The sequence below is a fragment of the Ruditapes philippinarum genome, unplaced genomic scaffold (assembly GCF_026571515.1).
Source record: "Ruditapes philippinarum isolate M1 unplaced genomic scaffold, ASM2657151v2 ctg203_1_1_1_1, whole genome shotgun sequence".
Lineage (NCBI taxonomy): Eukaryota > Metazoa > Mollusca > Bivalvia > Venerida > Veneridae > Ruditapes > Ruditapes philippinarum.
In genome coordinates, this window is record NW_026859499.1 from 175253 (window position 1) to 192192 (window position 16940).

Below are 16940 nucleotides of genomic sequence, written 5' to 3' on the forward strand. Positions count from 1 at the left end.
TGCTTCGAAAAAATCTTGATACTTTAATCAGCAACGACCTTAATTTCCATGAAAATTTCTTACTATTTAATTGCCTAAGAAGCCTAGCTTGACAGATCTTCCGGCCTGAACAACTACTACATGAACTCTTTTTTGTAAGATACCATCTACAAGAATGATCTTGAGAATAATCTAGATTTGTTGCTTGTTTGACTTGTTCTTATTCCATCTGTTTCATATTTGTCAAAACAAATTTCCCATAATGCATCTATATAAGAAATTGTTCTAACAGTAATGAATGTCAATATGATTCATTTTACAAAATTTTAAAGAAACCTTAATCAAATATAGCGGGGTGATTAAAACATTTAAAAGTTTTGTACAGTATATTTACTCTCTTTAATAGCATGAGATGGCCTCAGTGAAGATGTTTGAGCTTATGTTACGTGAAAACAATGGTCAACTGTATGATGACTTCAAACGGATGATACCTAGCTTTGAAGACAGAGATATAATATTTATAAAAGAACTCATCGGTGTTCGTAGGGATATAAATGGAGAAGTTTGTATAAATATTTTGTTTCTAGGTACACTTATATTTTAGAAACCAATGGGCGTTTAAACTTGAAGGTTTTTATTCACATTTACCAAAGTAATACATACAATAATACATTTCTTGTTATGTAAATATTTTACAAGTTTAGATAGACTATCAGTATTGCTATTTCTGTATTTCATATTATGTGCACATGTATTTTGGCAAGCATTACAAATTTACAAGAGATATTGTGTATTTACATGCGACTTAAATCTCAATGAGAATATTTTACCTTTAAACTGTTATATCTGGCAAAGCTATTGGGTCTACCATTGAACCCAGATATCATGGGTACTATGTTTCCCTATCAGATACCAGTATTATTAAGTTTCAGAAAGCGGCTCGAGAACAATTTAAATAAATTGCAAGTTGTCCTTATGATTTACTTCATGATTTACTTTATATATCCTGTGTAAGCTAAATTAAATATATGACAATGTTTTCCTTTAATAAGCTGTCTACTAGTATATGCCCTTCTTAAATGAGAGTCGTACTGTGTCAAGTGAACATTGTTTGATTAATAATGTGTTTCCTTTAATTTAGAACTGGCCATACAGTGGAAGAAACAAGCTAAAGAGCTTTTTATATGAGGTACTTTCTATTGAAAGGTCGCTGAACTCTTGTAATACATTAAACTATATAGATAATAATTAAAAATTTCGGTATATAGAATAAAGGTTATTACATACATGTATTATACAAATATGGACTTTTAGCTGGTGAATTTGATGTGATATGTACTGCAAAAATTAATATTGACGAGGTCAATATTAATATTTCAGTACATATCACATCATATTCACAAGCTAAAAAGTACGTATCTGTTTTATCATATTATTCATAAATAGCTTTTATATGGCTTATTAAATCTGCTATTGCCTACGTCGTTAATCAACATTTTTCAGCTTGTCTAATTTGCCATAAATTTGCCCTATCTTTTAAATGAGTGCATTAGCAAGCTTATTCTTAGTGTTGACGGTTTTTCAAGAATAATATATAACAACAAACTTGACGTGACGTCACGTCATAGTCTGGCGTCTTTAGGGAATTTCCAGAAAATCTATTTTTAGAAGAAAACCGGTGAATATATTCTAAAAATCGATTTTTAGGGGAAAAAACAGTGAATATACTCTGATATTGACCTGTTAATTTTTTTTAAAAACGTTGCTTGTTAGCCAATCAGGGAAAGGCATTACAAAGCTATTTATAGATTATATAATAATAAGATATGTAGAATAATGGTTATTACAATTTATATTAATATAGAATAACGGTTATTACAAATTATGGCATTGTTAAATACAAAGCATTTGTATAGAATGTCCTTTTTCATTTGCCTACAAAAAACGGACTTTAAAGTCCGTGCTAAAAAAAGTTATCTACACACCTAAATAGTGTGTATCTTAACAACGTTTCAAACGTCGATGCAGAATAAACTGTATTTTTTATTCCGTAAGCGACATTGTCCTCTTTATTTCATTTAAATGCCAATTAATTTACTAGGTAGTAGCTAATCACGTGACCGGGGTAGACGTTGACAGATGGGACTATATTGCCCGCGATAGCTACATGCTGGGGATGGAAAATGGTTTTGATCACAACAGGTGTATACAACATGCACGGGTACTTACAGCTGAAGGAAGAAAACAAATCTGCTACAGAGAAAAGGTACAGTTACCGACGACACATCCAGTATTCAAATTCGAAAACCGAGTATATTTTGAGAAATCTAATCAGTGTTTCTTTTTATGACCTCCGGAGTGCATATATGACTTTCAGTCTGATTTGTCTATCTTTTTTACATAAAACTTTAACATTGACCATGAAACGGAATTAGTTCCACCTAGGTTTGCAAGTAAATTTAATTAAGAGAACGGAGTAGATATACATGTAAAGATTGACCTTGATACTATAGAATTTGTGACATGATAATTTTTTCAATCAATCTTTCAGGCAGCTCAGGACATATATGATATGTTTTATGCAAGACTAACTCTATACAGGAGAGCGTATCAGCACAAAACGCATAACATTATTGGATTAATGTATGTACAAGTATAACGTTTAAAACATTCTTATATATAAGTACCTTATATTTTTGTTCGAGTATAAAAATGATTTTGCATAGATTGTTTACTTTACCATTAATTTATTTTAATTTATTTAGGTACATTTGACACTTGATTTCCATGAACTTTATTCATTTTTTAATTATTTATAAATGAATCAACGCATAAGGTATAAGATTTGATCTGTAAAATTAACAAAGACCTTTTATTTAATATTTCAGGGTATGCAATGCTTTGCATGATGCAAATGACCACATTTCATATATCGGAGAAAACGGGTAATTTGTATTTGTTTCATGATTTCGTTTGAATATTAGTTAAAATGTGTCAGTAGCAGTATTGTTTTTCAAACACAAAATATGCTTTTATATCCTTTGTTAACTATAAACAATAGGTCGTCTTCGTTACTTTAAACCTGTATCAACCTATTTGATAATTTTGTCGCAACATCCAATGAACTTTCTGACTTTTTTTCATCAGCCTTTGAAAGATTTATTGTATACGCAATTACCTCCATCTAATTTGATAAAAGATAATTATGTTTGATTTACGATAAGTACCATAATATTATATACTGAATAAAACCAAATACGTGTACATATCAATCGAATTCATGTACTAACAAGGCACATTTTACAGAAATTTGATTCGTATGCAAAAATCAGACGAACAGTTTTGAAAGTCTGATTTAAATCACATGTATTTAAAGGGCAAGTGTTAAAATGTCTGACACAATCTACGATATGAAGGCTTATACATATTTCACTGATGACGTCATTCAAATGATACAGCGTTCCTCCAAAAAGAGTTTAGAAAAGTCAAAAGCTACGGTAGAAAGAATAGTTCGCAGAGATTTCTACAAATGTATATGCCAGACACAAGTCAAAGTCACTGAGGTATCCGTAAAATACTTTTGGGGTTTATTTTGGTTTTTCTTATTCATTTTTTCCCGTTACCCGTATATCTTTTATAAGCTATACAAATAAATCTATGACCCACAGACAAGAATACCCATAATGCATATTTGTTTGTTATCCGGATTTGACAAAAAGCTGCTGGGATCATATTACTTCATACTTTATACGTAAAAATACATTGCTATAGGGCGTTTGTCACTCTTATATATGCATTTTTGTTGATCGAATCATGCTTGGTGCTTACATAAAGATATTACACTTGGTACATTCTACAAGGATTGTTCAAAGAATTTGTATAATTTTGTGATATCTCTCACAGTTGTTCAATATTTATGAAATTTGGTGTGTGAGAACCTTCATCTGCCTCCTCGAGTATGACTTAAGTAGCAATATGATAATTAATACCCGGAGTAATGAAAAATATAAATAAAAGCACTGAAAGTGCTGTATGCTGTAAGCTGGATAGAACTTGAAAGCATATGGGTAGTTGTCGAGTTATTGAATGTTCAATGAATTAATAATCTATTTATAAATAACAAAGTAAAAGCCAGTTACAGTAAAAAAAGAAAGAACATTTTAATAATTTGACCTTCAGGTTTATGTTTTTATTCAAGTTTAACCAATGTACAAACAAATAAGTCTTGAATGTCAATGACGCAAATAAAGAATTCAAAACGTACAGTAACAATACCCATAATGTAAAACACATAGTTGCACAATTTTGCCCGATATCAAGGTGCACTTTTTCTTTCTTTATTGGACAACTGGCTCTGCAGGAAGCCCTAATAATATGTTTAAAATAATGTATGCAAATTCATGCGAACTTCTTCTGAACTCACAAATTACTTCTACACGACAAATACTTGATAAACAATTGTAAAATAAAGTTACATGCATAGAAACAATTGACATTATATTTATTTTTGTAAGTATAGCCTAAAAAGTGAAATAACAGTTAAACTGTTTTTTACCTAAACACATGTTACTGCGAAAACACAATTGCTCACTGAAATCAGCAAAGTAACATCGGGCGTAGATATACATTCATCTGTTAATATTTTCAACAATTTTTATTTTTACAATCTCATTTGTGTAATCAAAATATTAAAATTACATAAATATATAATTGTCCAGCTTTTAAAAAATATTCGAATCATTGAGGATTGTTTGTTACATTTTGAGAACTGTATATGTACTGCGCAGCAGCAAATCATAATTAGTAAAATGGCTTTTTTCGCTCAAAATGACCAGGCTCTCGAGAATCTGTAATAACCAAAGCGGCTTGGTGCAAAAGTTCTTCAAGAGTGTTTTCAATTTAATAAGATAAATCTCCGTATGCCGCTAGAAAGGTGCAAACACGTCAGTCTTTAGAGTGACGTTATGATGTCACTTCTACAAAATTTCAAACCAGTTGCAGTGTGACACCATTTTGTTTTCTAATATTCAAATTGTTTGTTGGAGAAATGGCGCCCGATCGATCCTAATTCAACAAACCAGTCGTAACCAACGAATAATAAGTTTGAAGACACAAAATGTGTGTGTTTTTTTATCAATGACTACAAAGCAAAAGTGCAAATCAATAGTTTGAGAGCTCCGGTGTGGGTTAAATGATTTTTTGTAAAACAAATAGAGCATTGAATTATAAAAATGTTAAAGGGTTTTGAGTGTGCGATTTGTTTTAAGTTCAGTTGATTTTTGAACATTTGATAAAAGAAATTATACAATTTTCCCCAATACCCCTCGTATTTATCGTTTGTTTTGTATTAATTTACCTTGATTGATTAATATATTTTTATACTTTACTGCATTTTTCTCACTAAAAGTATGTGGCTGTCTTGAAGTAGGAATGAGACAATATATGTACATGAAAAGAATAAAATCTTGAGCAGAAACATATATAACAAAATATATATTACTTGTTATATGTATCTATTGTTAGCATTTATTATTCATCGTTTTGTGACGTCAATAATGCCATGTTTTTGCAGCAGAAAGATAGATTTGAGAAGGCATCTGTCCAAGAAAATTTGTTTAACAGGATTAATCAGAAAAGAATTGATGAGAGAGATTTGTCGGAAATCCTTGAAATAGACGTATGTAAATACTTTATGTCCTTTCAACATGTAGCATAAACATAAAACATTCACGAATCATGAATATCAATATAATATACAAAAATAAATACATGCATTATTTTTTGTAAACATTTTGTATACATAGCTTATGTACAGCTTAAATACTTTGCACTTATAAACTACATTTTAAATAGTAAAATATTACATTGTTTCAATAATTTCGCAAGTACTTTCTACATGTTTATTAAGAACCGTCAAAGGTCTCTATTTTAATTACTGTAATAATTCCGCTAACACTATTATTCAAAGGTCCCTATTTTGATTGCTGTAATAAATCCGCTAACATTATGATTCAAGGGTTTCTATTTTAATAACTGTAATAATTCTGCTAACACTATGATTCAAAAATCCCTATTTAAATTACTGCAATAATTGCGCGAACATTATGAGTAAAATATCTCTATTTTGATTGCTGTAGAAATTCCGCTGACACTATGATTCAAAGTAATAATTCCGCTTACACTATGATTCAAAGATCCCTATTGTGATTGCAGTAATAATTCCGCTAACACTATGATTCAAAGTGCCCTAGTTTGTTCACTGTTATAATTCCGATAAAACTTTGATTCAAAGGTTGTTAACCTGGATTATGGGAGCAAGGACAAAGACCCTGTTACAAATGTCTGGTTTTTCAAAAAAGGCCAAGAAGATACACCTATACGTATTGATAAAGACCAGGTAAATCGTTCAATATATATACACACACACCATGTCAATTTTATAGTTTTCCATCTGATTACTTCTATAGGCTATTGTGTTTTCTTTAAGTTCGTGTTAAATTTTAAAGCTAAGAATGTGTGCAAGTTTCAGACACGAATGATTGTGTATACTAGATAAAAGTTTATGTTTATCGCGATGATCACCAAATTGAATTCCTATCTTTGGAATTTTCATAGGTTTCGTTTGTCTTACCGGACACGTTTGCCGAACAATATATTCGAGTGTACTGTAGTGAAACAGATCAAGAATTATTCGATGCAATTGAAGAGTCGTTCGCAGAATGGTGTAAGGAAAATAAAATTCCACAACCAAAGGTATTAGTATGGTTTTATTTTCTATCTCTATCTCATCTGATATTGATATGTTAATGAATAATTGTAATAGAACTTGTCACGTTATTTATATAATATATTGTATTTTTTTCCGAATTTCCATATATGTAACATTTTTTTTTTATTTCAAGAATTTGTTTTCTAGTTCGTCTTGGTTGTTTGCATATGAAATCAGCGATATTTTAAAATAAAAATCACTACGTCAATATTTTCATTGATTTATTGATGCTCAAAAAGATTAAGTATTATCTTTTATTTCAAGGGTTCCCGTAAACCTTTTGCAAGTTCGTCGGGACAGCCTTAAGCAATAGAGGATCATTGAATAGAACATTAATTGTGTCAGCACTCTCATTGCTAAAATATTTGAAGAAGCATTGGAATTAGAGTAAAATGTTATATTAATTATTTCTGTATTTCATTTTTTCTTCTTTTTTTCTTTTGTTTTTGTATATTGCTAATAATGAAAATATATGTATTGTTTGAACAAATGCATAACAATATGTCACATATGAACTAGTTTTTATGAACTTACACTGTGATCATGTTTTAACCATTATCTATGTTGTATCATATGTTTTGTCTGTATATGCAGATGCTTATTGCCTAGTAAAATTGAGTTGGGTTGACTTGAGGTAAATTATAACTATATGTAAAAACTTAAAGTTTTGTTAACAACATGAAGAAGGAAATACATAAGCTATTTTTCATGTTTTTCTTGGTGAAATTGAGAAATTATAGTAAATATAGTACTTTTATAGGCTTTTAGTTTGTACAAATTTATTTTAGTTCGATTGTGTTAGACTTTTAGCATATAGAAACAGTCTTGAACCAACCAGTACTAAGCAATGAATGTAAAGTTCCTTGCTCAAGGAAACAACATCTTGCCCCTGACTGGGTCTGAACCGCGGTCAGCAATCTTTATAGGCTTTTATTTGCTAAGTAAATTTCATTGGTATAATTTACATTTCAAGAAAGCTCATTAATTAGGAACAAAGACCGTAATAAGGTATCGAAATATACATGTTGATTATAGAATTTGCAAAGGTTGTTCATATAAGAGGATATTGGAACTTTAGGATACTTTATGTTAAGATGTCATCTTTATGGTTCTGCAAGACCTCTGTAAATATCTTGTATATCTTACATGTTAAAAACTTTAAAGCAGGAGAAAAGTCGGAGCCGTTTGTATATAATGATGTGTACTGAGAAAAATGAAGCCCTCAATGCTATCATACATTTTTTCTCTCTCTCTCTTTCTTCAATCTAGACTAGATACTCATACTCATAGGTAAAAACTATTTCTACTTTACTTTATGTGCTAGGCCTTTCATTTTTATTTTCTTATTTCATGTATTATTTTTTGTTTTGGCAATTGCAAATAGGCTAAAAGATAGATATTGAACAAAAAATGCAATCGTATGTAAAATATTACAACTGAATATCAGAATATTTCTTTCAAGTTAAGTTCTTCTGAAATAGCAACAAAACGATAATTTGACTTACCGTGTTTAACTGGATCTCCTTTATTCAATTTGTTGTCAATTAATTTGCTTTAGCTTCTTATTGCTACAAATTCGCTGTTAATTGTGTTAGCTTAATCATAACAAGTTTAAGTTATGTTTATGTTCATTTAGTTCTGTACGCAATATTATTATCATTATACATGTATGATTATATGCCTGGAAAGGCCTATGCTTGGAAATTAATTTTATTGTATATGACCATTGCTTCTTATAGAGGTAGATAGCTGGTAACAAAATAGGTCCCACCGACTTGTTTATATCTTGTTCTGCTTAGATGTCCATCAGATTACTTTCATATGTATACATATGTTTTTGTTTTTTTTGTCGATTTTTTTTAATTACGCGATAATAATTCTTTTAATAAGATTGATTTACTTGTATAACATGAATCACATACATGGACATTATTAATAGATTTTTATTATTATGATTGTTATCGTTATACAGATCAGTGTGTGTACTAACTGCTTCGCCTCTTCATTTAGATTCAACCCAAACTGATATAAAGTAAAGACGCTGACAACTTTTTTTATTTTATCTATTGTAAATAGATACAATTTTTACATTTCCATTTCATGAAATGCATTACACATTACATCAAATGTGACTTGTACTATATTTTTGTCGGTCTGGCCATGCAATGTAACTCAAAGATAATACCATTTATGTTTAGAAATAAAAATTGCATTTAAGAATTATTTTTCATATTGCACGCAAGAGGGGGGGGGGGGCTAAATGCAGAGTCCCTCTGAAGTTTTAAAAAGCCTGGATTCGTTCATTCTCAAGCTACTCAAGAACATATTCCACTAAGAGTCACTGTGAACTTTACTTTTGACATAATGACATCAAAATCAATAAATCAATGGTCGTCCGTTGGCTAAGGACATTGTTCTTGTCAAGTTTCACATACATAACTTTATTCTTTCTTAAGTTGTTAAGCAAACAACGACGATTTCAAGATTCACTGTGACCTTTGACTTAACGACCTCAAATTCAGTATGGGTCATCTACTGGCCATGTCCTTAATGTCGTAAGCATAGACTTCTTTTGGTTTGTGAATGTTATAAAGACGTTAAACGCGATCTAGCTTAAAGTCTATGAGCTATACTTTCCAATGTATTAAAGAATTATTTCGCGTGAATGCAAATGCTATCTCGACTTCTTGTCACGTATTGTCATGTTTCTGTTTTTTGTATATGTATTGATGCTTTGTCAATGGCTCTTCTTAGGGCTTAAGTACAAATAAAAGTTCTTTTTATTCATTCTCACTTATTGTGACTGTGGGCTTGACCTTTGACGTAATTTAACAGTGACATTATGACCAATTAGCGTGTTTGTGCACATAAACTTTGAAGAAGAAAATGAAATTAAACATGCAGAAAACTACGACTTAGCTTGAGGGTTGCCTCTCTGAACCAAATGTTTTCATTTAATAAGTAGTAAATGTCATCAAACATTGTAAGAAAATACTGCTGCACAATTGTGCATCTATAATAAATTAAGTAAATTTAAAGGAAATATTTCTCCATCAGTTTTACCATGTTGTTCTCACTAAATTAGTTCACAAAACCCGCTCTATTGAAAACCTAACAAGTATTACAAGTACAATTTTTTGAACTTTTTTGCGGACTAGCTAGCACAGTACCAATAGATTTCATCCATTAACATGGCGGTAACATGCCAAAATAAATTGAAGATACATAACTTCTACATGTTTACTCCTTTGAATATCAACCATATATAACGCAGTAAATATGCTTAATTTTTTTAATTAAAATAAAACATTGTTAGTGACAGATCTGTAAATTCAGCATTTGCTATTCAGAATAAAGAAATTATCTTTTTATTACTTGTAGCAAAAACTTAATTACATTCTGTGCAGCTATGAAGAGCCATATGTACGAATTTGACCTTTGTATATAACCCCTAAATGTTTCCCAGTAAACTTTATTTAGCAAGTTTGTTTTTGATTAATAATGTTCATAAGTATAACTAGAACTATCACTAAATGTGATTAATACCCCCGCAAGACTGCTTCAGAAATGAGGATGTTACTAGTAATAGAATACCTTGTAAAACAATTGAAATACAGTTATGGATGTGGGCAATTAAAGATAAGAGTGGTTCTTGTATGTTGTATTTCCTTTCAATGTGGTTGGCCATTGATGAAGTTTTATTGAATTACTCTGTAATAAGTCCAGAAAGACAAGGAAAAAGAACAAAGGGCAATAACTCTATACATACTGAAGAGGGAGTTATGGTTATTGTACACTGCACTTCCTCTCATTGTCCTTGACCATTGTATGAAGTTGTATTGAATTCCAACTACAAGTTTTCAAGTTATGCACAGGACAAAAAAGTAACAAAGGGCAATAACTGTAATTAGTCCAAATAGAGTTATGGTTCTTGTGCACTGCACTTCATCTCACTGCCCTTGACCATTGTATAAAGTTTCATTGAATTCCAAATTAAATTTTTAAGTTATGCACTGGACAATAAAAAGTAACAAAGGGCAAAAACTTTTAAATGAGTCCAGAAAGAGTTATGATTTCTGTACATTGTGCTTCCTCTTAATATACTTGACCATTGTATGAAATAGTATTGAATTCCAACTAGTAGTTTTCAAGTAATGCTCTGGACAAGAAAAAAGCAATGGAAAAGTAACAAAGGGCAATAACTCTATAATTACTCTGGACAGAGTTATAGTTCTTGTGCACTGCACTTCCTCTTATTGTGCTTGATCATTGTATGAAGTTTTTTGAATTCCAACCAGTATGTTTTAAGTTATGCTCTGGTCAAGGAAAAGTATCAAAGGGCAATAACTCTGTAATTTGTCAAAATGGTGTTATGGTTATTGTGCACTGCACTTCCTCGACAACTGTATGAAGTTGTATTGAATTCCAACCAGTAGTTTTCAAGTAATGGTCCGGACAAGGAAAAGTAACAAAGGGCAATAACTCTGTAATTAGTCAAGATGAAGTTATGGTTCTTGTGCACTGCACTTCCCCTTATTGTGCTTGACAATTGTATGAAGTTGTTTTGAATTCCAACCAGTAGTTTTCAAGTTATGCTCCGGACAAGGAAAAGTAACAAAGGGCAGTAACTCTGTAATTAGTCAAGATGGAGTTTATTTTTATGGTTCTTGTGCACTGCACTTCCTCTCAATGTGCTTGATCATTGTATGATGTTATACTGAATTCCAACCATTAGTCTTCAAGTTATGGTCCAAACAAAAGAAAGCAATGGAAAAGTAACAAAGGGCAATAACTCTGTAATTACTTTAGATAGAGTTATGGTTCTTGTGCACTGCACTTCCCCTTATTGTGCTTGACAATTGTATGAAGTTGTTTGAATTCCAACCAGTAGTTTTCAAGTTATGCTCCGGACAAGAAAAAGTAACAAAGGGCAATAACTCTGTAATAAGTCAAGATGGAGTTATGGTTCTTGTGCACTGCACTTCCTCTCAATGTGCTTGACCATTGTATGAAGTAATATTGACTTCCAACCATTAGTTTTCAAGTTATGCTCCGAACAAGGAAAATGCAACGGACCGCTGGACCGACCGACCGACCAACCAACCACCCACCGGGTGACTCCTATATACACCCCCCCCCAAACTTCATTTTTGGGGGTATAATAAACAGTTCAGAAACAAAAGTGATTTGTATATAGGCAAACCTGTCTCATTTAATTCACTGTTTATCTAGTTTTAAAATAATATCTGCATGATCACAGTACATAAATAAGTCTTCTTCCTGTTATCACAAGGTACATGTTAAAATATATAGGCTAACATGTGCTTTTGCTCGCAAGACATGGTACACAATAAATTGTATAGGCTCGCAAGACAGGGTACACTGATTTTGTTTATATACTGTGATGATTCATGGATTCAAAATTGTTCATCATTATTTATTTCTATCACTCTTACAATGGAGATGGGACAAAATGAAATATTTTTGCACTGTATAAGTATGACCAGAAAATACGGATGTTGTGTAATTTTCAAATAATATGTGGAACTTAATATAACAATATACCTGAAATAGATACACAGAGACATTTCTGCATTCTAGTATAGTTTAATGTCATGATGGTCAATATAAGACAATATACACATTTCATCTAAATACATACTGTACATATTTCATCAGTACTTGTACACTTCAAACATTTATTTCTCAAATTTCAATTAAAGAATGTTTCAATTGTCTTAAAATGAGAAAAATGAAAGGATGTAACAAATCACATATCTTAACTAAAAATAAAGATAAATATAAATTTATACATGTGTAAGGTTTAACTCAACTCTCCGTAACCAAGTAACAGTTTATTATTTTTTACCAACAGCAGTTAATGTATGTTTAATACACCAGAAGAAAGTTGAGTATTATATAAACATAAACAGTATAGATAGACGTAAAGGTAACATATGTTATATATTTGGCTGAATAAACAATACCCTATGACTGCTTTTTAGAAGACTTATCCTTATTTTAAAGCAGCATGCCTCCAGATTCATGCTAATTTTGAAAATGTATTAAAAATAAAAATAAACAAAGGAAATAACCTGCAAACACTTACAATCCATGTAAATTCGCAAAACAGGTCAAAATATGTAAAAAAATACCCCTTACTGTGTGCAAAAAAGTAGAAATATGGTAATAAGTCATTAATTGTACATAGCATGTTAATTATTACTTGAATCTTGAATCATTTTTACTTTAGTACATTTTTCTCAAGGTTGATTTTCTTGAAATATTTTTGCTGATCTGGAGGTATGCAGCTTTAATTTTGAACAATATCCATAATTAATCAATTAATTAATTAATTAATATAGAATAAAAAATAAGCAACAGACAATACAGTCTGATCAGAATGCATATATACATACAGGCTGACTTAGTTCTGATGTATTTATAGTTGCTATAGCAACTTAACTCATTGTTTAAAATAACCATTGCACAACTTTACTGGCATACAATGCCATTATATAATAAAAGTTACAATGTTATAAAGAAAATCAATCTCAAAGTCACTGAATAAAAATCTCACTTAATTACACAGTAAGATAAACTAGTTACTTTTACACTTAAAGGGACTCCACTGATGTTTTATCACATGAAGGAACTAGAAATATTTTTTCATGACATGTGTACCATTTGATAAAGGTCTTGGCTAATAACTTGTGTGCAAAATTTCAGATAATATCCTCACTCTGTTTTCCCAGAATAATGTATTTTATTGTGCAAAATAACCTATTCTAACACGACCCGCATTTTTTCCTATTGAACATAGAAGAACCGAAAGTGTGTGTTATTATGCAATAGAGTCACTGTTTGATGCCATATATTTAGACATGTGACGTAATCATTATACATGTGACGTAACCACTATAAAATCCGACGCGCTGACAATAAGTACGGAAACAAATCAGGCGCAATTTTGCTTAATAGCAGGTACGGTAGCATTTTTTTGTTTATGTCGTGTTAGAATCGAAATAATATATCCAAATCGGTGATTTTATCGCTGGATAACATCACTGTTTGTCGTTCGGATGCGCATCATTATGATTATATCACTCGGGCTACGCCCTCGTGATATAATTCCTCGCATCCGAACTCCAAACAGTGATGTTATTGAGCGATAAAATCACAGTTTGTGATATATTATTTCTTAAATACATCTAATAATAAACACTGCAATGATTTTCACAAAAACCAGGCTAATAATCTTAGTTAAAATTGTAAGAATCTTAGTTAAAATTGATTTTTAATAATGCTTTGAATCTTAGTTAAAATTGATTTTTAATTTAACTCTTCAGTATATTTCTTTACTATTAGTATATTTTGCAATTTATTTCCCTTTAAAGTGCCTCACTTGATCTATGTAAGAGTTTCAAGTTTCATGATTTTATGCTTTTTGACCCCAGTGGAGTTCCTTTAATAACTTAATATAACTTAATGTAAGTTATAGTCATCATACAGTGTATGATAATCCTCATACTTCATAATGAATCCTGCAAATTAAACACTACATGATAAACTTCTAAAAATATTCCTAAATGATCTTATCAATGAAACAACATAATGTAGCTTTACTTAAACAACTTATCTCCATAACCGTAGTCATGGCAATTCTATCAAATAATATATGTAGTGAAAAATAAAAGTAATACATGTTGTTGTTGTGTGTTTTTTTTAATTATAATATTCATATTTAATTGCTATATGTAATTTGTCTATCAAGAATATTCATTGTAAAACTTAACTGGTAAGTTCCTAGAAAGCTTAAATTAAGTAAGAAAAAAGTTCAATTTTTGAAAAAAAGATTACAAAGTTTTTTTCTAAAATGATCAGCAAAATATAATATATATGTTTTTAATGTGATACAAATATATATAGTGTTTTACATGCCCTATTTTCTACAATGCTTTATTTAAAATTTGAGACAATGTCCGTATATAAAAATATTCATTATGGTACGTAGTTAATGCTTCAAGAATAAGGAAGAAAATAATTTTAAAACTTAAAACATGTTGCCAAATTTCTTAATAAGATTTCATTAACAAGTTTACCATTACTATGGTAAACTTCTTTATTGAATGTTATTGCCACAGACAGAAATTTCCTAGAATTAAACTGACTCTAGTTCTTACAGGGTCTTGTATTATAGGCTAACATAAAAAATGTCATGAAAATTGACAATCATTCATGTCTTCATGAATATTTTACTTTCAATTTGTAGACATTTGTAGAAAGCCTACTAATGAAGCAACTTTAAAATGATTTTCATATAAATTACCTTAAAAAAAGACCTTGTATGTACTATACAAATATATAAATGACCTTGAAAAAGATGACCTTGTACTCACATATCATCTAGAGCCATTATAATCAAGGAATGATAGACAACATAAATGCTGACTGTGATAATGTGTAACAATTTGCAGAGAATGGGCGGTTGTAGAAAATGGTTTATATAATGAATAGATTTTCTTATATCAAAATATATGTTGCTGGTTTTATTTTGGTTATGGAATGGTTTTATCATAAATATATTGCAATCCCTCAATGGTATATATTTAGGTGGTTTTAAACTGGTAAAAAAGCTGATAACATGTAATTAAATATGTATATTACGATGATGTAGAAGTATACATGTCTTAACAATTAGACACCAATAAATTTAAGCATATCTAGGTTACACATGATGGTAGTAGCAGAATTTCAATATAGAAATGTACATGTTTGGGAAAATTTTATTATCTTAAGTTGATGAAAAATAATTGTACTTAACTTTGTGCCAATTTAACACGTGACCAAATAGATTCATTTTTACCAAAATATAAATTTTCAGCAACAAATAATTTCATTTTAAAAATAAAACAACATTTGTTTAATTCTGGTTATATACAGAGTTAGTGAAAAGTGAAGTTTGTAAACGAGGTATAGGTTGTTGAAATTGAGTATTAGCAGAGCACCTGTAACTGTTCCAGAACACCTGTATCAGTTTGCCTTTGAGAATATTTTCATTGCATTGATATGTAATGAATTCAATAGAATTTGATCCAATTAAATTAACTCTAATGAGACATATCAAATAAAAATATATTATAATGTTCTATCCATTGTCAATTTAAAAGATTTCAATAAGAAATAGAAGATAATGAATGAATGTAGGTTCAATCTTAAATTTATTTTAATGAGTTGAATAAAATTATATTATGCGAGCCTCTTGCGAGCAAAATATTATTTTATTCAACAAGTTCAATTAATTCAGTAATGAACCTACATGAATATAATATTCTTTTTATCACATAACTTAAATAAAGACTGTTTTAAAGTACAAAAGAATCATTTTTCTTTGACACGCCTTTAGTGTAACGCTAACATGTAATTTTTTACACTAAGTTTGTATAATGCAAATGACATAATGTCAAGATATATGCACGACTGTGCAGTCGCAATATAGGCATGGGTATGTGTAAAACGTTATAACTGTACAGACAAAGAGTTCATTTAGATTCACCTAGATCTACTGATGATTTAGACCTGTATGTTATTATTATTACTATAGCAGAGAAAGATTCAGTGACAACCTATTTACCTCAAATTAAAAATCTTTTATTTGACAATTCCATTTTGGAAGATCAAGCCTAGACTTTATCACAATAATAATGTAATTTCCACCGTTCGGTGTAAAAAGTAACATCTGAGTATATTTTACCATGGAAGTGCTTCAATTAAACCAGTAAATTTAATAGAAATGTTTTACACGTAACTGGATTATTAAAAGTATTTTTAAATCATATATTGGATATACATCTTTACATAAGGGAGTATATTTAATTATTTATGTCATAAAGCAAAAATAAAAGTGAAGGAAGACACAACCGTGACAATATGATATAACATGTATACATATGGTAAAATGTTTGAGCTTATACAAATTATTCAACAAGTATAATCAAGATATGACTAACATTTCTGAGACAAAGCTAAGCAAGAAAGAAAAAAAAAAACCAAAAAACAACAAAAAAACATGACAGAAAACCAAAATAACAAGAGGGCCATGATGGCCCTGAAGTCGCTCACCTGTATATAGCCCCCCCCCCCCCCCCGGGCCAATTTTTACCCAAGGGCTTTTATTTGAACAGACTTGGTA

At 30.2% G+C, this 16940-nt stretch overlaps 1 protein-coding gene across 1 annotated transcript in view; it reads left to right on the forward strand.

The window, feature by feature from the left end:
• LOC132756716 (deoxynucleoside triphosphate triphosphohydrolase SAMHD1-like) overlaps positions 1-7104 on the forward strand; it is a 31753-nt gene extending 24649 nt beyond the window's left edge. Inside the window, exons 10-19 of the mRNA XM_060747847.1 lie at positions 386-541; positions 1121-1168; positions 2081-2245; positions 2531-2622; positions 2868-2924; positions 3356-3542; positions 5552-5656; positions 6272-6376; positions 6595-6732; positions 7013-7104. Coding sequence (XP_060603830.1) covers positions 386-541; positions 1121-1168; positions 2081-2245; positions 2531-2622; positions 2868-2924; positions 3356-3542; positions 5552-5656; positions 6272-6376; positions 6595-6732; positions 7013-7054 — 1095 coding nt within the window. The 3' untranslated portion in view covers positions 7055-7104. The remainder of the gene's footprint in view (positions 1-385; positions 542-1120; positions 1169-2080; positions 2246-2530; positions 2623-2867; positions 2925-3355; positions 3543-5551; positions 5657-6271; positions 6377-6594; positions 6733-7012) is intronic.
• The last annotated feature ends 9836 nt before the right edge of the window (positions 7105-16940 follow it).